This window comes from Anolis sagrei, chromosome 5 (assembly GCF_037176765.1).
Source record: "Anolis sagrei isolate rAnoSag1 chromosome 5, rAnoSag1.mat, whole genome shotgun sequence".
Taxonomy (NCBI): Eukaryota; Metazoa; Chordata; class Lepidosauria; order Squamata; family Dactyloidae; genus Anolis; species Anolis sagrei.
In genome coordinates, this window is record NC_090025.1 from 102,384,006 (window position 1) to 102,407,414 (window position 23,409).

At 41.4% G+C, this 23,409-nt stretch overlaps 1 protein-coding gene and 1 long non-coding RNA gene across 2 annotated transcripts in view; one reads left to right on the plus strand and one right to left on the minus strand.

Moving 5' to 3' along the window:
• The window catches only part of MANSC4 (MANSC domain containing 4), a 7,187-nt gene extending 5,853 nt beyond the window's left edge, over positions 1-1,334 (minus strand). The window contains exon 1 of the mRNA XM_060778108.2: positions 1,046-1,334. Within this exon, the coding sequence (XP_060634091.2) occupies positions 1,046-1,274 (229 nt within the window). The 5' untranslated portion in view covers positions 1,275-1,334. The remainder of the gene's footprint in view (positions 1-1,045) is intronic.
• A 19,398-nt stretch (positions 1,335-20,732) lies between these two features.
• Positions 20,733-21,636, plus strand: LOC132776455 (uncharacterized). The gene is made up of 5 exons (XR_010909963.1): positions 20,733-20,783; positions 20,871-20,954; positions 21,048-21,121; positions 21,225-21,418; positions 21,551-21,636. It is a non-coding gene; the product is annotated as an uncharacterized lncRNA (long non-coding RNA).
• The last annotated feature ends 1,773 nt before the right edge of the window (positions 21,637-23,409 follow it).

Consider the following 23,409-nt stretch of genomic DNA (forward strand, 5'->3'; position numbering starts at 1 on the left):
CAGCGGAGGGTGGGGTGGGGTGTGCTCCCTGTATGATGCTCCGGTAAGTAATCTGGTTGCTGCTCGCTGGACCAGTTGAAGTTTCCGAACAGTCTTCAAGGGCAACCCCACGTAGAGTGTATTGCAGTAGTCTATTCGGGATGTAACAAGAGCATGGACCACTGTGTCCAGATCAGACTTCCCAAGGTATGGGCACAACTGGTGCACAAGTTTAAATTGTGCATAAGCTCTCCTGGCCACCGCCGAGACCTGGGGTTCCAGGCTCAGTGATGAGTCCAGGATCACTCCCAAGCTGCGAACCTGCGTCTTCAGGGGGAGTATAACCCCGTCCAGCACAGGCTGTAACCCTATGCCCTGTTCGGCCTTACGACTGACCAGTAGGACCTCTGTCTTGTCTGGATTCAGTTTCCATTTGTTAGCTCTCATCCAGTCCGACACAGCGGCCAAGCACTGGTTCAAGGTTTGGACAGCCTCCTTGGTGACAGGTGAGAAGGAGTGACAGATCTGGACATCATCTGCATAGAGATAACATCTCAGTCCGAAATTCCGAATGATCTCTCCCAGCGGCTTCATGTAGAAATGCAATATTTAGAAATGCAACAGACAAAGTCTCTTGGATGCAATTCAAATGTAACTTACAATTCCCAACTCAAATCTTCAAACAAAGCAGGTTTTCTATATATTGATATTTGTAGAAAATGTATTTTTTTACCTATCTGACTGAACAATTCCATCTAAAACCTGATAAATATTTTGGAATTACTGTGTTTAACCTCCTGGCCACTTTAGAGTAGGGTGGTAGGGGATAAAACCGATAACTCTATAGATATCATGGTCAATACTCATAGATGACCCTATCAGGAGTTATAGAAATTGTGGTTCAACAATATATGGAAGGCCACAAGTTGCCTATAGAATTCAACAGAAAGTTGGGAAGTTGGCTTTATACTATACAACCATCTTTAATTTTAAAAAGCAACCCCCTCGATGTTTTTACTGTATTATAGATTGCTTTGATTTCTTAAAAGCACAAACTAGTTCTTACCGTTCTTGAGAAGGCAACAAGTTTGGCTACACCGCTGTGCTGTGGATTCTGCATATACTTTGATGATGTGGGCCCCTTTCCTCTGTGAATTCTCCAGGTCAATTGCAAGACCTGGGAAGCGCCGGATCCAACAGTTTTTGAAAAATGTGGTGGGTGAGCAGAGGCAGTCTGACCGCCATATCCAGCCCAAAATCAGGAACACTTCCGATGTAGCCATCAGCAGAAACATCTCAGTAGGGTGAGTTTACTAGAAGTCTTTCCTCCGAAGTAGAAGCATAGTCTGTCAGAAAGCATGTGTAGGTGGCAGCAAGTTAACCAATCTCATTGCAGCTTATGTTCCTGTGCTTTCAAAATAAGATAGTGCTGAAATGAGAGTGCATTTTCAAACCTACAAAATAACATTTTTGCAGCCTCTAGACAGCTGTTAGTATAATAATGAAAGAGATCTTGACACACATCAGGACTTGTCCCTTCCTGTACTTCACACAGTGGTTAAACACTGAAAAGCTAAACTTCTGATCTGGACTAGCTGACTTCAACACAATTAGACCTGGTAGAATCATACTGTGGGAAGCAGACAGTTTTGGTTCATCACAAATGTGCTAAAAACACAGGAAAAGATTAACAGGAGAGACATCTGACCCTAGTCAACAGTGATGACCTGGTAAATGAGGTCGATGTAGTGAATTCTTTAGGTGCGAAAGATCATGTTCTTCTAGAGCAATGATTCTCAACCTGTGGGTTCCCAGGTGTTTTGGCCTACAACTCCCAGAAATCCCACTCAGTTCACCAGAAGTTAGGATTTCTGGAGTTGAAGGCCAAAACATCTGGCAAACCACAGGTTGAGAACTACTGTTCTAGAGTATGTTATATAGCGGAAAGGAAAAGTCAAGCATAGTCCGACATGCTCTCTAGAAAACTGACTTCAGTAATCATAGAGAAAACCTGAGTATGTTCCCACGGTCAGAAATACTAAAAGAGAAAGTATGATGTATTCAATCTGTACCTAAATAACTATGTGTCTGTTGGGATGTGGGGGAAGCAGGGAGGGTATAAAAAGAAGGGCTGAAACACTATGGAGAGAGAGTTGGGAAGGGGTCTACATTGTTAATTGCAGCAATAATATGTTTTATGCTTATGTCTATGTTTGATGTTTTTATAGTTTTAATAGTTTTTATCTACAGTTATATGTTATTGATTTATATATGTTATGTTTTTATATATAGGTGAGGCATTGAATTGCCATTTATTATGTTGTAAACCACTTTGAGTCCCCCCAGGGGTGAGAAAAGCGGTATAGAAATGTAGATGATGATGATGATGATGATGATGATGATGATGATGATGATGACAGTAATAATAATAATGGATTGGAGTTTCTGAAAAGCAGGATATTGGAGGTACATTTTCAAACAGTTCTAATGAGGAGGATAACCAGAAGGTGTCTACAGAAACCAGGATGGATGTCTAAAGAACTTTCAAAATTGGGAAATGCAGCGCATAATAGGTAAAAGGGCAGTACAGGAACATCTGGCTAATCTCAATGAATTCAGGTCTCCAGGGCCAAATGAACCACATCCAAGAACAGAAATAATTTCAGAAACAACAGCAATAATATTTGAGAATTCTCAGAGAACAGGAGAAGTTCCAGCAGACTGGAAGAAGGCAAATGTTGTCCCCAACTTCCAACTTGTTTCTCAAAAATAAGTAATGCCAGACTGACTTTATCTCTTTTTTTGATAGAGTCACAATCTTGGTAGATGAAGGGAATGCTATAGGTCAGTGGTTCTCAACCTGTGGGTCACCAGGTGTTTTGGCCTACAACTCCTAGAAATCCCAGCCAGTTTACTAGCTGTTAGGATTTCTGGGAGTTGAAGGCCAAAACATCTGGGGACCTTCAGGTTGAGAACCACTGCTATAGGTAGAACATATCTCATTGCCAATAAGACCTTTGACAGTGTTCCCCATTACATTCTCAGAAGAAGCTAATAAAAGTTGGGCTAGACAATGCTACAGCTAGGTGGATTGGGAATTGGTTGACTTGTCTAACACAAAAGGTGCTTACCAATTACTCCTCCTGGAGAGAAGTGACCACCAATGGGGTGCCACAGGAGTTTATCCTGGACCTGGTGATATTCTACACCTTTATGAATGACTTGGATGATGGTATAGAAGGTATGCTTATCAAATTTGTAGACAACGCCAAATTGAGAGGGATAACTAATACCCCAGATGACAGGATCTGAATCCAAGATGATCTTAACAGATTAGAGAGCATGGCCAAAACTAACAAAATGAATGTCAACAGGGATAATGTCTGGTACTACACTTAGGCAATAAAAATGAAATACATAAATATAGGATGGGTGATACCTGCTTTGAAAACAGTGCATGTGACCACAAACTGAACATGAGTCAATGGTGTGATGTGGCAGTTTAAAAAGCCAATGCAATTCTAGGTTGCATCAATAGGAGTGTAGAGTCGGGATCAGTGTGGGCCAACTGAGGATGTGGGCTCCTTCCTTCGGCCCTCCTCTGTCTCCCCTTTCAGCATGAGAACATGGTGGCTCACTGCATCCCCATGCCGAGAGGAGGACTGGGGCAGAGACATGAGGCTACTGAGAACTATCTTGACCCCGGAGGGGACTCAAGTAGAACTCTTGGGAACTCTCAGCAGCCATGTGTCTGCCTGTCCTCTCGCCTATTAATTGGACATTTCCTTATCTTGCAAGGCAGTGTCATTTTGCAAAACTTACCATACATGCATGCCTCATTACAAAAGCTAAAAAGTGTCATGCCCTGCTACTGGGGTAAGGTCAATGGGGTTTGCGCTTTCTCAAAAAAAAATGTTCGAAGATGCTTTGTGCAGTAAGAAGCAGGATTAGGCAGACATGCTCCTATCTTAGACAAGATGGGATTTTTTTTTATTATTGCAGAAGCCATTTTGGAGACCCATGTGATAACCCATGTGATAACCTGGGATGCGCCTTCAGATGCCAACCACCAGGATACAATATTCTTTTAGGGCAGAGCTGGGCAACTGTCAGAAGTTGAGGTCTGTATGCTCGCTAAAGCACTACTTAAAAAAAAAAAAAACATTGGAGGGAAAATACCACCAACATACTAAGGGAAACTGCGGTGGTCATCATAATAATTAACTAGGGGGTGCATATACCGTCCACAACCTCAGTTTCTTTCATTTTATGTTAATTTGTAAGCACAGCTATTCACTTTCTCACTTTTGTTCTTTCTTAATTTTATCCTGATGTGCCAGAATTCTGTCTCGTCTCTGCTCTGCTTTTCTAGAAATGCATCTAGTCTGTAGTTAAAATAGTGTCAAACTGAATCAATTCTACAGTTCAGATGTATTTATTATCCAAAACACCCAGGGCCCCACAGGTTGAGAACCACTGAGATCCTGCTTCAAACCATCTTATATAAGTCTGCACTACCATATAATCAAATTCAAAGCAGATAATCTGGCTGTATAGAAGGGGCCTCTGTTTCCCCAGAAGAACAGAACCAACGGAAGAAAGACTTTTAAAGAATTACTTTGCCTCCTTGCTGTATGGGTTCTAGAAATAACTGCATTTCACCTGTTCTTTATCAGTTTCTGGCTACAGGTGCACATTTCAAACAGCAGTACATCCAGAATTAAAATGTGGTACGACCATGTTTGCCATTGCTCCTGGTGTATGGATTGTGCTATCTTGGACACAGTTGTTCTGGTCAGATTATATAAACCGGGCATTTGAAATGTGTCGTTTCCCTGCAGTAAGCATTATCACCAGAAAGCATATATAACAGCGCATTAAAAAGTATATACGTGGAAGTAGCAATACAGTGATATTGTGGAGGGCTCCTCTTTATTTTATCCAGTCACCAATGTCTACAATACTCCATTCCTTTTTTTGCTCCTGTCCGGTTTTCATTTTTTCCCCTTTGGAGTCCCTCATCATTCTGTGGTGGCTGAGTATACTCAACCTCACTGGGGGCCCTTCAACACAGCCCTATATCCCAGAACATCAAAGCAGAAAATCCCACAATATCTGCTTTGAACTGGGTTATCTGAGTCCACACTGAGATAATGTGGGATATTCTGGGATATATGGCTGTGTGGAAGGGCCCTGGGCCATTGGGAAGTTGGGTTTCCCATACTTGGATTTTTCCAAATATATTTTGTATATCTGCAAGCTTTAGTGTTTTTCTGATACTTGTCTACATAAATACGAGCACTAACCTCTGAAGACTAGAAATAGACTGATAAACAAAGATATCTTGTTTTTCATATGAACAAAGATTAATCGACAGTTCTGAGAGATAACAATGGTACAGCTATTGCATCCTCTGTATTGCTGTTGTCATGATTTTATCGCTGTTAACGTTTTTAAATTGTAGTTGTGTTTTTGTAGCATTGAATTTTGCCTTGTAAACTGCCTCGAGTCGCCGGAAAGCTGAGAGAGGCGGTATACAAATAAAGTAAACAAACAAATAAATAAATAATTCTGTTTATTTGCCATTTTTAGTCATAATTGCTTCTATTTCCATTAATTTTCCTGGTAAGATTACACGCTCAAATTTTTTATCGGCATTCCCATGAAATGGAAATGTAATGGTTTCGATTTCAGCATTCAGTTTTGATTTTAATTTTTAACTCGTGTTAAAACAGAGAAAATACAAAATGTGTGAGTTTGGTAGTTGATCAAAGGACATTTAATCAACTACCAAACTCACACATTTTGTATTTTCTCTGTTTGTTTGCTTTGTTCGGTTAGAAATGTAATATAATTGACTGACTGCCCTGACACGAGAAATAAATAAATAAACTCCAGTGTTAATTTAATACAATCTTCAACATGACTTCTTAGTAAGTTTTGCTGAGTTCCAACCCCTTAATTCCAAGTAAGGATGGGATAAGATTGCAGCCTCATTCATTATATCCCAACCGCATTTTCCTTTTATGGCTCAAAGTTATCTCATTACCTCTTGTAAGAAGATTTGCAACCAGATTTCTCTGTACAGCAACAAGGCTTTGGCTCACGATTCTCTTGTTTCAATCCAGATCTTTAATTCGTAGCCCGCACTGTCCTTTTAAGGATTTTTTTAAAAAAAACAAACTAATATTTCCTTAAATTTGATATTTTATCTTCTGGATTGGCAGAAAAAAAGTGAAATGGAGGAGATAAAACGGGGACAAAAAACACAAGCATGGCTATTGCAAAACTATCCGAAGCACAGAATCACTTTTCTTACCTGAACTCTTTGGAGCTGCTGTTCGCTTTTCCCAGCAGAGAAAGGAAGAAAGAAATATTTTCTTGAGAAAATGAAAGGCAGGGCTACACTACAATAATGCACACACATGCAAGATGACCATTTCCTAAATTCCTATGTAAATACATTGCAAAATTTGTGCTTGCTCTATGTCTGGTGATCCATTTGTAAAAAGCACCTGAGAGCAGCAGGTAGATTGTGTGAGCTAGGAGACGGTTCCCCTTATGCACTCACACACACACATCCCAGCATTCAGAGAGAATGGCTGCAAAGTTCCTTTCCCCTGAGATCTAGTGGCTAGAACTTAACCCTTTTCCTGCCAATGAGGCAAAGGCAGCTGAATTTGGAATTTGGAACTTTTCCCCCCCTGACTAGCCATCCCCTGCCACGCGTTGCTGTGGCCCAGTCTGATGATCTGGAAATAACATAATGAGAAAGTGTTGGTTTCTAATATATGTAATTTCTTTATGCTTGTGGGTAAACAGTATTTCTTGTTGTTTCTTTGACAGTGTTGATGTAGAGATTGTCTGGTTCGCCTACTCTGGAACGTGCAACATAGAATTGTCCTTCTTTAGGGGTCCCTTTCAAATAAATGATACTATATCTGTGTGTATGTGAATCATATATATCTATCTATATCTATGGCTGGATGGTTTTTTGTCAGGAGGGCTTTGATTATGTTTTCTTGCCCTGGTGAAGGGAGTTGGACTGGATGGCCTTAAGTATTTTCTGTTGGTCATGGGGGTTCTGTGTGGCCCAATTACATCGTTTGTGGGGTTCAGCATGCTCTTTGATTGTAGGTGAACTGTAAATCCTAGTAGCTACAACTCCCAAATGTCAAGGTCTATTTTCCCCAAACTCTACCAGTGTTCACATTTGGGCATATGGAATATTTGTGCCAACTTTGGTCCAGCTCCATCATTGTTTGAGTCCACAGTGCTCTCTGGATGTAGGTGAACTACAACTCCAAAACTCAAGGTCAATGTCCATCAAACCCTTCCAGTCTTTTCTGTTGATCATGGGAGTTCTGTGTGCCAATTTTGGTATGATTCCATCATTGGTGGGGTTCAGAATGCTCTTTGATTGTAGGAGAACTAAATCCCAGCAACTACAACTCCCTAATGACACAATCAAAAAAAATTTGAGTGATGGTCACTCCTTGGGTTAGTAGATGTCTTGTGGCCAAATTTGGTGGCAATTCATCCAGTAGTTTTTGAATTATGTTAATCCCATAACCGAACATTACATTTTTATTTCTATAGATTCAGAGCATATGATGCTTACTTTTATAATTTGACCAATTATGCAGAATTTCATAAACTTTCCTCAATTCCCATCAACATGTGCATTTCCTTTTCTAATATGCCTATTGTAAGGTACTCATTCTGCCTTTAAAGTACACAATATTTCATCTATCATTTGTCCCTATAATCTGCTATACATAGATTTGGAATGTAGGTTGTAATCATTTTATGGTAAGTAATTTCACAAATTGTGTGAAAAAATGTTCTTGCAGTGTTGGCTGGAGACTTAAGTACAAAGATTTCATTTCATCTCATTAGGATGGGACTGGGAGGCACTGTTTTACAGTGGCTCCGGTCCTTCCCAGAGGGTCGTGCCCAGAAGTTGGTGCTGAGGGACTCCTGTTCAAACCTTCTGCCATTGACCTGTGGGGTTCATCAGCGTTCCATTTTGTTCCCCATGCTGTTTAACATATACATGCTGGAAGAAGTCATCCGTAGTTTTGGAGTTCAGTCCCACCTATATGTAGATGACTCCCAACTCTACTACTCCTTTCCACCTAAAGCCAAGGAAGGTATCCTGATCCTAAACCAGTGCCTGTCATCAGTAATAGACCGGATGAGGGCAACAAATTGAAACTTAATCCAGACAAGATAGAGGGGATCCTAACCAGTTGGAAGGCAGATCAGGGAATAGGGATCCAGCTTGTGCTAGATGGGGTCACATGCCCCCTGAAGACACAGGTACACAGTTTGGGGGTACTCCTGCACTTGGCATTGAACCTGGAAACCCAGGGGTGGGAAGTGGCCAGAAGGGACTTTGTATAATTAAAACTTGAGTGCCATCTGTGCCTGTTCCTTGGGAATCCAGATCTGGCCATGGTGGTACACAATTTAGTTACATCCCATCTGGATTACTATAATGTGCTCTACATGGGGCTGCCTCTGAAGAGTGCTCGGAAACTTGGATTGCTCCAAAGAGCTACAGCCAGGTTGCTCCCTGGGGCTGGCTACAGGGAGTGGACAACCCCACTGTTGAAGCAGCTCCACTGGCTGCCAGTCTCTTTCCAGGCACAATTCAAAGTGCTGGTTATGACCTTTGAAGCTCTAGATGGTTCAGGTCCATGCTATTTGGCCAACCACATCTCCTTGTATGAACCTGCCTGAGCCCTGAGATCTTCAGGAGAGACCCTTCTCCTGATCCCACCTCCATCTCAAGCTCAGTTGATGGGAACGAGAAAGCGGGCCTTCTCAATGGCTTCCCCTCAACTCTGGAACTCCCTGCCTAGGGAAGCCAGAATGGCCTCTCCCTGCTGTCCTTCTGATGGCAGGCTAAAACCTTTTTATTCAGTCAAGTGTTTAAAGTTGAAGATGTTTAAGATCTAGTTAGGGGGTGCTGTGATTTTATATGCTTTTATAACTTGAATTGTTTATAATAATGATGATGTTTAATACTGTTATAATATTGGTATATTTGTATTTTTAAGTTGTTTTGTAATGCTTTTAATTATAAGCCCCTTTGAATCTCCATATGGAGAGTAAAAGCAGAATATAGAAATAATAATAATTCTTGCAGCCCAGGAGTAAGCCACCAGAACAAATGCAATTAAGGCCAGGATTGAAAAACCGGTTGATGACCCAAAATGGAGACTGTGCAAGGAAGCTGATGAAACCATTGATCATATCCTCAGCTGCTGCAAGAAAATCACACAAATGGACTACAAACAGAGGCACAACTCTGTGGCCCAAATGATTCACTGGAACTTATGTCACAAGTACCACTTGCCAGTAGTAAAGAACTTGTGGAATCATAAACCTGCAAAGGTAGTAGAAAATGAACACACAAAAATACTGTGGGACTTTCAAATCCAGACTGACAAAGTTTTGGAGCACAATATGCCAGACATCACGATTGTGGAAAAGAAAAAAGTTTGAATTATTGATGTCACCATTATTGACAGTCGCATTGAGGAAAAACAACAGGAAAAACTCAGCCGTTATCAGGACCTCAAAATCAAACTGCAAGGGCTCTGGCGAAAACCAGTACAGGTGGTCACAGTGGTCATTGGTACACTGGGTGCTGTGCCAAAAGATCTCAGCTGGCATTTAGAAACAATAAACATTGACAAAATAATGATCTGTCAACAACAAAAGGCCACCTTACTTGAATCTGCTCGCATCATTCGAAAATACATCACACAATCCTAGATGCTTGGGAAGTGTTCGACTTGTGATTGTGATACAAAATCCAGCATATAGATCTCGTTTGCTGTGACATACTGTGTTTTTGTGTCAGAATAATAATAATAATAATTATTATTATTATAATTATTATTTCAGATGGCTAGCATCCATGCCTTTCAATATTTTTCTGTTGAAAAAGCATGCAATGGTAGGTATGTGCATGTTTCAGACCTCCTTGGACTCTTCCTACAGTATCAAGAGATTGTCAGCAAGGCCTGGTATTATTATTATTATTATTAATAATAATAATAATAATATTTATACCCCACCTTTTTCTCCATGGGGACTCAAGATGGCTAACAATCCCACATTTGAGTCATAGTTTAAAAAGCGCAATAAAAACAATTAAATAGTACAAGTGTGGTTTTATTTGTGAAGTAAAAACAGATTGAAATATAATAAATACACATAAAATAGCCTTTGAAACAATTGCCCCACCCCTACCCCAGAATACCACCCACACCTCCCTTAACTCTGCCCCTTATCCTTCTCCAAATGCCTGCTTGCAGAAGAAGGTCTTTACCTACCTGCGGAAAGCCAGCAGGATGGAACCAACCGTTCAATGCTAAGGCTTCCTGCCAAAATGGAACTGTAAAGGAAAGTCTACTGAACAAGCCAGTACCTGCCGCATACCAGTACTGTTGAGGAGTTACGAAGGTGGAGGCATTCCTTTTCATTCAGCCCTCGTAGATTCCAAATCTATGTATAGCAGATTATAGGGACAAATGGTAGGATGGAACCAGGAGAGAATTCATGATGTATTTCTGGGTGTCCAGAAGCATCTAACTGGCCACTTGCTAGCTAGACTGATTGGGCAGGACAATCAAGGAGCTCAATTTTTTTCCCCTATAACTCCAAGCGTGTTGGCTGGGGAATTGTGAGAGATATATTTCAAAATAACAACTCCCCCACCCCTCAAGCTCTAGACAATCTGGAGTCATTACAATCCACTCCGGCAATTCAATCACGTAATAATGTGGAGGGTGTAGTTACATCCATCCTAAGCAATAACACATTGCTATTCTCCCAGAACAAACTCCCCCATAAGTGCTTGACTTGAAAGGAATGAGCCCACACAGAGTTTGCTCTCTACTTTCTTGACCCTGTGTTGGGAGAGCTAAGGAGCCCTCTTCACCCGAGACAGGCACAAAGGAATGCCATGCTTTAACCTTTTGCCGGCAACCCTAAAAGGATTGGGTATCACCGCCACCGCCTGAGAACACATACTTCCTTTCTGTGCTTTGGGGATTGCGGAACGCCTTGATCCGAGGAGAATACTTGATGTGAAAAGAAGCTGGCTTTTGCTTCCTGAAAAATACCAGAGAGCAGGCACCTGCAAACCTTTTCAGCGTGAATAATGGAAGACGAGAAAGAGAACAATACACAGGGAGTTCAAGTCTTCTATGACAAATGTATCTGCTTTTTCAGATATGTCTTGCAAAATTGACTGCACTGTATCAAAACTGAATCCAAATTGTTTAAGTGATTTTATTTGATTAATTCTTTGCCTTTAGAGTTGGGGGGCATGAGGCTTGTGGGTTACACTTTGCCTGCCCGTACATTATAATATATTCTAATGGGAATGGGTGGGTTATTTCCACCTCAACTGCAGAAAAAGAAGGGGATGCAATGCGAGCTCCTTACTCCCAAATTCCTTATTGAGAAGCCTGAAAGGGGAAGAAAGTATCTGCTGTGAGGTCCATGAGTGGAGAGCAGAAGATACAATCTGCATCAAGTTAAGCCTGCCTCCATTCCTCCCCCCTCCCCATATCTGAATTTTCTCAAGGCAGAAAAAGGAATTTAATCAGGGGGAGGCAAGACATTGTTTCCTTTTAACAATGAAGCCATTCGCCCGCAGAGGAGTACTTACTTTACTTAGGCGATCCCTCGTTGTCTGAGTATGATTGTCCCCCAAGATCGGTGTACTGGCGAAGGAGTGAAGTGGAAACAGCATAATGCTCAGAGCTTCTGGACCCAGCTTTCATACTATTACCCTATATTATCTGTCTCCGGCCTGGCTTACAGTAGCTAAGTCTCTCTTGCGCAAACAATGCTCCCGAAGGAGCGATGTGGCATCTTAGCTTCCGGACCCATCTATCATACTACTTTACTTACTTACTTACTTATTTAGGCAACCCCTCGTTGTCTTCCAAGATCGGTGTACTGGCGGTGGGCACGTAGGTGACTGTGGAGCCCTATTCTTGATCTGCATCTTCCTCCACAATGAGGGCATTGGTTTCCAGGTGGAAGGCGGTCCTAGTCGGGGTTGGCTTGATGCACCTTCATCTTGGGACCTTTCTCTCTTTTGCCCTCCATTTGTGTCTCTTCAAATTCTACAGCACTGCTGGTCACAGCTGACCTCCAGCTGGAGCGCTGAAAGGGGAAGAAAGTATCTGCTGTGAGATCCATGAGTGGAGAGCAGAAGATACAATCCGCATCAACTTAAGCCTGCCTGCATTCCTCCCCTCTCCCCAGGCATGTAGCCGGGGGGGGGGGGGGGCTTGAGGGGCTTAACCCCCCCCCCCCCGAAATTCTCATGGTGGTCCGCGAGAAGGCCTTACTGGTACATTATTTAAACTGTTTATTCATATCATGATCTGATCACCATGCTCAATATATCCCATATGCATGGGGGTATTGGGGTAACGATACAAAATGTTTGCTAGGGTAGATCCTCTCTCACTCAGACTCAGTCCCACGAATCAAACTCAGCTCCCCCCGAAACAGAATCCTGGCTACGGGCCTACCTCTCCCTAATGAAGCTCTTAGCTTCAGGACCCAGCTATCATACTACTTTACTTACTTACTTACTTACTTACTTACTTAGGCGATCCCTTGTTGTCCAAGTAGGATAGTCTTCCAAGATTGGTGTACTGGCGGTGGGTCCGTAGGTGACTGTGGAGCTCTATTCTTGATCTGCATCTTCCTCCACAATGAGGGCATTGGTTTCCAGGTGGAAGGCGATCCCAGTCAGGGTTTGTTTGATGCACCTTCCTCTTGGCACATTTCTCTCTTTTGCCCTCCATTTGGGCCTCTTCAAATTCTACAGCACTGCTGGTCACAGCTGACCTCCAGCTGGAGCGCTGAAAGGGGAAGAAGGTATCTGCTGTGAGATCCCTGAGTGGAGAGCAGAAAATACAATCTGCATCAATTTAAGCCTGCCTGCATTCCTCCCCTCTCCCCGATGAAGCTCTTAGCTTCAGGACCCAGCTATAATACTACTTTACTTACTTACTTACTTACTTACTTACTTAGGCGATCCCTCATTGTCCGAGTAGGATAGTCTTCCAAGATCGGTGTAAAGGCAGTGGGCATGTAGGTGACTGTGGAGCCCTATTCTTGATCTGCATCTTTTCCCACAGTGAGGGCATTGGTTTCCAGGTGGAAGGCGATCCCAGTCAGGGTTTGCTTAATGCACCTTCCTCTTGGCATGTTTCGCCCTCCATTTGTGCCTCTTCAAATTCTACAGCACTGCTGGTCACAGCTGACCTCCAACTGGAGTGCACAAGGGCCAGGGTTTCCCAGTTCTCAGTGTCTATGCCAGAGTTTTTAAGGTTGGCTTTGAGCCCATCTTTAAATTTATTTTCCTGCCCACCAACTTTCCATTTTCCGTTCTTGAGTTCGGAGTAGAGCAACTGCTTTGGGAGATGGTGGTCAGGCATCAGGACAACATGGCCGGTCCAGCGGAGTTGATGGCAGAGGACCATCGCTTCAAGACTGGTGGTCTTTGCTTCTTCCAGCATGCTGACATTTGTCTGCTTGTCTTCCTAAGAGATTTGCAGGATTTTTCAGAGGTAGCACTGATGGAATCATTCCACAAGTTGCATGTCATGTCTGTAGACAGTCCACGTCTGGCAGGCGTATAGCAGGGTTAGGAGGACAATAGCTTTATAAACCAGCACCTTGGTATTCCTACAGATGTCCCGGTCCTCAAGCACTCTCTGCTTCATTTGGAAAAATGCTGCACTCGCAGTGCGCAGGAAGTTGGATTTCAGTGTCAGTGTTGACTTTTGTGGAGAGGTGGCATCTGTGGACAAGTCTACATAGGGATCACCAAATGCAGCACCCAAACACGAATTAAGGAACATAGAAGGCACTGCAGAAAAGTCAGCCATAGCAGAGCACCTGATGAACCATCCTGGACACAGCATATTATTTGAGAACACAAAAATGTTGGACCACTCCAACAACCACCATCAGACTACACAGAGAAGCCATTGAAATCCATAAGCATGTGCACAATTTCAACAGAAAGGAGGAAACCATGAAAATGAACAAAACCTGGCTACCAGTATTGAAAAACTCTAAAATTACAACAGCAAAACAGCAGAGAGGAAACAATCAGGGACAGCTCTGAACAAAAGATTCCCTCAGGCACCAACAAGCCACACCAAAAAAACTGCCAGGCCATCAAATGCTAATCAAAGTGGTCAATTGAAACAGTCACACTTAGCTCCAGCAGACAAGAGTTCTTTGTCCCACTCTAGTCATTCCACAGATATATAAAGCCAATTTTCCTAGTTCCAACCGACCTCACTACCTATGAGGATGCTTGCCATAGATGCAGGCCAAACATCAGGAGAGAATGCCTCTAGAACATGGCCATACAGTCTGGAAAACTCACATAAACCCTATGTAGATGTTGTTAAAGTACAACAAACCATCATTATTGGCTGCTACTTCCGGCAGATATCAGTTGGTGCAATACTGGCCAAACAGTATAATTTCTCCAGCGGTGTGAGACGTCGACATCCTGTGGTAATCCTGTGAAAAGTGGGATAAAAATAAAAAAGAAATAATGGCTATCAATCACAGGCCAAGTCTTTAAGACAGGGCTCACTACAAAAGGCGAGGGCAGTGGGAAGTATTTATTTATATTTATTATCGTATCAGGAGCAAAGCAATGTATTTGAAAAAAACACAAAGTTTAAAAACTTGGCATTCAATTAATGAGGAGGCCCATCTTTCTTTCAAAGTAGGAAGAAAGACTGATGAAGTTCAGGAGTCTCTCAAGTCAAGCAGAGTCAGCAACTCTGATGTGCGTGCCTAGATTCAACAAGGCATTAATGGGAACACACACATTTCGGGCACTCGTTCCTTTGTTTCTCAGAAGGATATATATATTAGGGCTGGGCAACCACGATGGAAAAATTTGCTTCTAAACTCGATTCGTTTTTTGGGGTTTTTTGCGTTTTGATATTTAAAAGAATTCCGAAATTTTTCTTTAAAAAAGTTCGATATTTACGAAATTTTGTAAAATTATGAAACAATACAAAACGAATACGAATCGATTCGTTAATGGCGGACGCGACCGCGCAATACGCTAAAAAACCTCCATATGGGACAGGGGGAACTTCTGAAGCTTCCCTCTCCCTCTGTTGTTGACTGTTGGTGTGATATTTATAATTTTTTTTCACTGATTAAACAAACAACAGCTATAAAACTTGCCCCAGACATGCGGAAATAATAACGAAACGATTTCGAAACGATTTCGAAATGAATACGAAGCAATTACGAAACGAATTGAAAAATTCGTTTCGTTTTTTAGATGCTCTTGAATGGTTCATTATCGTTTCGTAACCAAAAAAAAATAACGAATTTTTAACGAATTACGAAATTATGAAACGAAACCGCCCAGCCCTTATATATATATATATATATATATATATATATATATATGGGGAAAAGTGATATAGAATAGGATGGTGTGGGAAAACAGGAAGAAAGAAACATAAAATTAAATAAAATTTAAAAAATTTAAAAAGGAAGGAAGAGGGAGAGGAAAAAGGAGAAAAATTCGGTTTCCATTCACCTCAGAGGTTTCACAGAGGGGTTTTTTTTTGTAGTGGTGTTTTTTTAAAACACTCAACAACATTTGCCTTCTAGTCTCACTCAAATTCATCCTGGAGATCCTGAACCTTGAGTTTTAGCATCTTAAGGACTTCCTTGTCTTGGCCCCAAAAGTCTGGTTCTGAAGTGGGGGGTGCCCTTGGGGACTGACGACTGGCAGAGAGGCTACTTTAACAAGGAGGCCATGTCTCTCTCACGCAGCACAATATCCAGAAGTTCACCATCACTCATGACATTCACAGCTGTCAAACCTGGAGTCAAAGTGATGGAAACATCCAATGTTTGGAAAGTGTCTGCTGCAGGACGCAGAGGCAAAACTTGGGGATAGGGTGAACTTGGTGGCAGCTGAAGGCTGGGAGAAACCAGGCATGACTATAGAAGTGATGGGAGCAGGGTACCACGGAGTCAGGGTGGCAAGGAAAGGGGAAATGTGCTCAAAGGCTTAAGAACACAGAAATAGCAATGGGAAGGCACTCTGAGACTTCAGGAACTTTTGTTTCAGGGTGAACTCCAAGCCCAGAGAAAAGCCAGTTCCTCCCACAAACCCATCATTTTGGATGCTTTCTCCATGGTTCTTCCAATGGTCTTCAAAGTCAAATAAGTCCAAGCTGGGCAAGATTTTAATTCTGTTCATGGAAGCAGATGTGCGGCCACTTCTTGGCACATATCCCTTCAAAGCTAAAAGTGTTTTTGAAGGCATGGACAAATATATTTGGGTGTCATTAGTGTAATGACAGCACATTGCCCCATGCCTCCAGATGATCTTTCCTGGCACAGTGGATAAATAAAATAAGGGAAATAAAAGATATGGACAAATTAACCTTTTTATTAAAAAAAAAACTCAGGAAACATGATCAGACAGACAAACTGGTCACAGATAGAGGAATATGGAAAAATGAGAAAATAAAAGGATCACTAAAATAAATTTTATTAAATGGAAATATCAGAAAAGAACTTTTCTTTTTTACTTTCAGTACAGAACATTATTGAATGAATAAGCTTAAACCCGCAAAGGATTAAATGGAAGTCACCAGCCCTTTCTTATATGTCTTTTTTCTCTTCTTTTTCTTCTTTTTCTGTTTTTAAACCTATTTTTCCTACTTTTTCTTCATATTATTGTTCTCCCACTTTACATGTATAAATAAAATACCCCCTTTCCCTTTTATATATGAAACACAGACCTCAGCGGATGTTCCTGTGCTTTTCGCCGTTATCTTAAAGAGAGGGCAATGAAAAGAGACTTGTACAAAATGATAGGAGCACTTTGGTTCTGTAGTAAAAATGTCTTAAACACTCTGTATCTCATAAGGCCCAATCCTGAGCTAAAATCTATGTCATCTCTCAAAAACCAAATTAGTGGGGCAGAACCTTTATCTTGGCTTTTCCTTTCTTTCCCCATCCTCAAAATTGATTATATTCACTTTTTTTGTTGAAAAAAGTGATTAGTAAGGAAACTCAAAAGGTGTGATGGTAGTGGTACTAAAGGCTTTCTGATACATAAAATGACTTTTGAACCTTTCTTCTGGATTATGAATTTAACCTTGGGGACCAATTCAAGGATATTGTATAATTGTTTTAAAATGGGTAGAGTTTAACCTCCGCATGAGATATGACTATACTTGTACTATTTATGAAGCTTTTACCAACTTTTCTATGAGTTTTTGCCAAATTTGACTCCAGGACTGATACTGGAATAGCCTGAAACAAGACCACAAATATAGGTGAAAGGTGGCCTTGGACAATGGTTAGTCTGCCCAACAGGGACAACTTTAGATTAAACTATTGCATTCACTTTTGCATGATATAACTAAATATGTACTTGTAACCGATGGGTCCATTTGGTAGGAACATGGCAGAGGGCCTTCCCAGTGGCTGTTCTCAGGCTCTGAAAGTCCCTTCCCAGACAAGAGATCCGGGCATCCCCTTAATGATTTTCCACAATTTTTTCTTCCAAGAGATCTTCGGATATTGATTTTGCAGCCATGTATAATTTATTGGAGTCTTATTTCTTTTAATTGTTCTTTAATTTGTTATCAAATCAGTTCTCTGTTTTAATTGTCTAAATGTTTGTTTATGTTGTTATTGTTTATTCATTCAGTCGTTTCCAACTCTTCATGACCTCATGAACCAGCCCATGCCAGAGTTCCCTGTCAGCTGTCATGACCCCCAGCTCCTTCAGGGGCAAGCCAGCCACTTCAAGGATACCATCCATCCATCTTGCCCTTGGTCGGCCCCTCTTCCTTTTTCCTTCCATTTTCCCCAGCATCATTGACTTCTCTAAGCTTTCCTGTCTTCTCATGATGTGGCCAAAGTACTTCATCTTGGCCTCTAATATCCTTCCCTCCAATGTGCAATCAGGCTTTATTTCCTGAAGGCTTTTGCGCTTTCATCTATCACCTTGATTAGAAGACTCCTCAACTCCTCCTTGCTCTTGGCCATCAAAGTGGTATCATGTGCATATCTAAGGTTGTTAATGTTTCTTCCAGCAATTTTTACCCCAGCCTTGCATTTGTCAAATACTGCACATCGCATGATGTGTTCTGCATACAAGTTGAATAGGTTGGGGGAGAGTATACAACCCTGCCGTACACCTTTCCCAATCCTGAACCAGTCCGTTGTTCCATGGTCAGTTCTTACTGTTGCTACTTGGTCATTATACAGATTCCTCAGGAGAGAGACAAGGTGATTTCCATACAATCAAAGGCTTTAGAATAGTCAATAAAACAGAAATCATGTTCTTCTGAAACCCCCTGCCTCTCTATGTTCTATGTTTAATATGATTTTAATTGGTTTAATTTATAGTTATATGTTATCATTTTAGTTATTATGCTTGGTTTTGTATATATGTTGGAATTGAATCTTGTTATTATTTGACGTACACCATTTTGAGTTTCCCCAGAGTGAGAGAATTGGTATATAAACACAGTAAATAAATATCACTAGTTTCAGATCTTGTTGGGCAACTATCCTATTTGTATGTACTCGGAAAGGAGCCTTTGCTTCCCTGGAGCTTGGTTCCCCTTTGGTTACACCGTTGCTTTAAGAACACAGTTCCGAACCAGATCCAGTGCTGCCCATTCCGTTGCCACGGTCCGGTGAAAGGGAGACATTCTGCTTCCCTGACTCGGTCTGTCTCGGTTTGTTTCTTCTGTCGCGATCATCAGTGAAAATGGCTTTCCGAGTCCTTCTTAAAGTAAGTATGGTCAATAAACATTAAGGCCATAAGGTTTTAAATTTTTGTGTGTGATTGCTTATATGTGAGTTATATTAATTGTACTGTTTTATTTGCTTGCTGTCTTGTTGTTTTACTGATGTGTTGTTGGGCTTGGCCTCATGTATACCGCCCTGAGTCCCCTTGGGGAGATGGTGGCAGGGTTATTTTATTTATCGTGTCATCCGCAACCAGAACATTGTATTACATTTCTAACAAAACAAACAAACAGATTAAAAAAACCACAAATTTTGCGAACTTGGTAGCTGATCAAATGTCCTTTGACCAGTATCTGGCCACTTGGAGTGCCTCTGGTGTTGCCGCAAGGAGGTCCTCCATCGTGCATGTGGCAGGGCTCAGGTTGCATTGCAGCAGGTGGTCAGTGGTTTGCTCTTCTCCACACTCGCATGTCATGGTTTCCACTTTGTAGCCCTATTTCTTAAGATTGGCTCTGCATCTCGTGGTGCCAGAGCGCAGTCTGTTCAGCGCCTTCCAAGTTGCCCAGTCTTCTGTGTGCCCAGTGGGGAGTCTCTCATCTGGTATCACCCACGGATTGAGGTGCTGGGTTTGAGCCTGCCACTTTTGAACTCTCGCTTGCTGAGGTGTTCCAGCGAGTGTCTCTGTAGATCTAAGAAAACTATTTCTTGTTTCAAGTCATTGGCGTGCTGGCTGATACCCAAACAAGGGATGAGCTAGAGATGTCTCTGACTTGGTCCTTTCACTATTGGCTGCAACTTCCCGGCGGATGTCAGGTGGTGCAATATCGGCTAAGCAGTGTAATTTCTCCATTGGTGTGGGGCGCAGACACCCTGTGATAATGTGGCATGTCTCATTAAGAGCCACATCCACTGTTTTAGCGTGGTGAGATGTGTTCCACACTAGGCATGCGTACTCAGCAGCAGAGTAGCATAGCGCAAGGGCAGATGTCTTCACTGTATCTGGTTGTGATCCCCAGGTTGTGCCAGTCAGTTTTCGTATGATATTTTTTCTAGCACCCACTTTTTGTTTGATGTTCAGACAGTGCTTCTTGTAGGTCAGAGAAGGTAGCGGGGTATAAAGTATTATTATTATTATTATTATTATTATTATTATTATTATTATTTATTAAGGCCAATACTCATATCTTCTCTGAGTATCATCTCATGGCCTTCCAGTCTCCACCCCCAGGTCTTGCCCATTAAAAGGTCATTTTCATCATAATAACTATCAAAATATTTGTTTTAGATCCTAATTATCTAAACATGTAATTTAATCTGTTAGTAAGTTAGCATTGGATATGCAAGCACTTAATATGTTTCGTTATCATTTCTTCATTTTTGAACTATACACAAAGTTTGTATATCTCTATTTAAAAAAATATCTAAAAATAGTAAGAGTGATAAAAAAACCCATATCTATTTTCCAAAGTTTCTTAGGTGATAGAGGATGGGGGGGGGGGGGGGGTAAGATATATAGTTATAGAAATAAAAGCCATAATAAGTTTCTTAAAAGTGTTTTTAGTCAGCATATCCTATTATAGTCATCTTCTTCTAATTCTTTATAAATTCCTTGAAGAGTTTCCATTTTCCTGAAGTGTTTGGGTGTTTGCCTGTTGTAAAGCCAAAATAGCATTGGCCCCAAAACAGCTGCTCTCGCAAGGCGACTCCCTCCTCTTCCCTCTGACCATGTCCTCTTTTCTCCTTTGCAGAACATCAGGAAGTTTTATGAGGATTGCTTTTCATGCTGCCGGAGGAGGAGAAGTAATCGAGTGGCTCCAGCCAGGTATCCCCCTTTCTCCTTCTTATCTACTTGGTTTAATTTAATTAAAACATCCTTGATCAAGGTTCAGTTGCTGACATTTTGCTGTTTTCTCTTCTTTTCTAGTGAACCAGCTGAATTGAAAGTATCCTCCTCCGAGGACTCCTTGGATTTGGAAACTTGGGTAAGGAGGGAAAGGCAGAAGCACTGTACTTCTGTGAAAGAGGAGGGGATCAGAATTTGAACAAAGTCTCCTCTCTCTCGTTTACAGCGTTTCTGGAGGGTATCCGCACCGCAGCCCGACCCTGACGCAAGGAGTGAGGACTCCCTTCAAGAGGAGTCCTTTGAATCCTGGGTAAGGAGCAAAAGGCAGGAGGACTGTCTCTCTGCCAAGGGGAAGGGGAGGAAGTCTCCCAAGTGTCACTTTGCTCTTCTCTTTCTTTCGCAGTGCACCATCACCAAGACATCCAAGGAAGACCTGCGCACGGACGCACTTTGGAGCCAGCAGCCTCAGAAAGAGAAGTAACTTCTTCTCCCTTTTTGGGTGGGGGTTGGGTCTTCGCGTGGAGCTGGAGTTGTCTTTGGATTTTAACTTCTTACATGTTTATTTTTTTGTTTCTCTTAGTGCAACATCAGATATTCAAATTGAAGATTTAGAGTAAGAAGAAGATCTGAGACTGCTGGCTCCAAAGTGTGTCCGTCGCGCTGCCCAGGATTCAAAGGACTCCTTGGAATGGGGTCCTCACTCCTTTCCTCCCGGTTCGGCTGCGGTGCTGATACCATCCAGAAACGCTAAAGCAACAGATTGTCCTCCTCTTGGTAAAAAAATCCTTGTTTTATATTGTGTATGATTTCTATAGTTTATTTTTTACTAAAAATGTAAAAAGTAGTATAATGCTCCTGCCTTTTGCTCCTTACTCAAGAGTCATGTAAATGTTTTTCTCTCAACAGGCTTAACTCAATCCTCAAGACGCAGAGAAGAGGAGGAGGAAGAGTGGCGGCTGCGCTGCGCCTCTCCTCCGCCCGGGAACAGCAAGGCAGAGTATTAGATTCAGGCTAGCCTTTGCTCTGAGAACACTCCTTTGAGTGTTGTTTCTTATTGTGATATGGCCTAAGCGCTAATCAACAAAATTATTTACTTACTTATTTGTTTTATATAATACTTTTATAATGTTTTATACCGGTGTCCGTTTATACTGTGTTATATTATTGCTTTTTAGTGTTGTAAAAAGATAGGGGAAATTATAAATGACTGTTCACGGATGGGTCTATGGACCGTAAAAAAATGTTGTTGTATATACTATAGTTATTTTTTGGATATTGTTCTATCTGTGTGAATATGAATTACCTTTTTTCTGAGCATTGATAAACTGATGGATGGATGGCATAAGTACAGATGAAAATTTTATGAAGAATTACTATAATTTAAATTTCTTGATGAATTGTTTCTCACTTGTTTCACATTAAAACTGAGGATCTTCCAAGGTTGTCTTTGTGCTCTCTGATGATCAAGGCCTTACAATTACAAGGGGAAAGCTTGGAATTGATTGTGAGGCTCAGGCTCCTTCTACAATGCTATATAATCCAGATTATCACAGCAGATAATCCACATTATCTGCTTTTAACTAGATTATATTAGTCGACACCAGGGCCGTAGCCGGGGTTGAAAATTTTGCGGGGGGGGGGGGGTTGAAACCTGCCTCCTAGCTCACGTTGAAGCAAAGAGCACAGCAGGGGGCAGAGCAACCTTCAATAGCCTGCAGCTCTGCCCCTGTCAACCACCTCCACCAAGTCTGGCCTCCTTAATGAGAACATTCAACACACACACGCCCAACTTGGTTGCTTCACTACATCGGCTATTGCTGCAAGTAATGACAGTGTGAATAAATTGTCAATATTTGCTTGAGATAGTGCTTGCAGTTCTGGAGGGACTCTTAATTTTTTGCATCTCATAGACTTAGCATGGGGATTTGGTTAACCAGTTAAAATTCATGAGTAACACCAATATAACAGAAAATAAGCAGGCTTGTTATACACTATTATAGAATAACCCCGCAGTTGCCACCAATACAAGGGAATTAAGGGCTGCCTTGTGATTAATCTCACCGCCTGTCCACCAGTATAAAAGAATCTTTACACGGGATTTCTTTTATATATATATATATTGCTGGAATGTGTGTGCTCTGGTAGAGTGAACATTGCTTCAATCTTCTTCTATTTTTGAGATTTTCTGCCACCACCTAAGCTGTCTTAGGATATTGAAATTGATCCTCTGAGGTAACCCTTTTCCCCGCCAACCCAGCTCTCCCTCAGCTCCCACAAATGACTGAGATATTAGGATGTTGAAGAAACTTGAATTATTCCCACAGGAACGAATAACGATTGAGGCTTCTTTAAAAGTTGAATAGAGAAAAGATTTATTGATAAGAACAAACAAACAACTGACTTCTTTCATGAGGCACAAAAGCTCAACTTGTTACTAAGGTACAATATTCTTGATGGTTCCTTTAGAATAAAGCGAGATAAAGTGAGAAAATTTTGGAGGGGAATACATAAGGAAATTCAAATTATGCAGAAAATACAGTTGCCCTTGAAGCCAGAGATCTTTCTGCTGGGGATGTATGATAGAAAACTGAAGGAAAATAAAGATAAAATACTATTTTTGGCGTTGACAGCAGCAAGGATGTGCTATGCCAAAGTATGGAGACAAGAAGAGATTCCAGAGATAAATGATTGGGAAACAAAAATGTTAGATATTAGGAACTTAGACAAGCTAACCTTTCTATTGCTGAAAAACAAAGAAATTAATA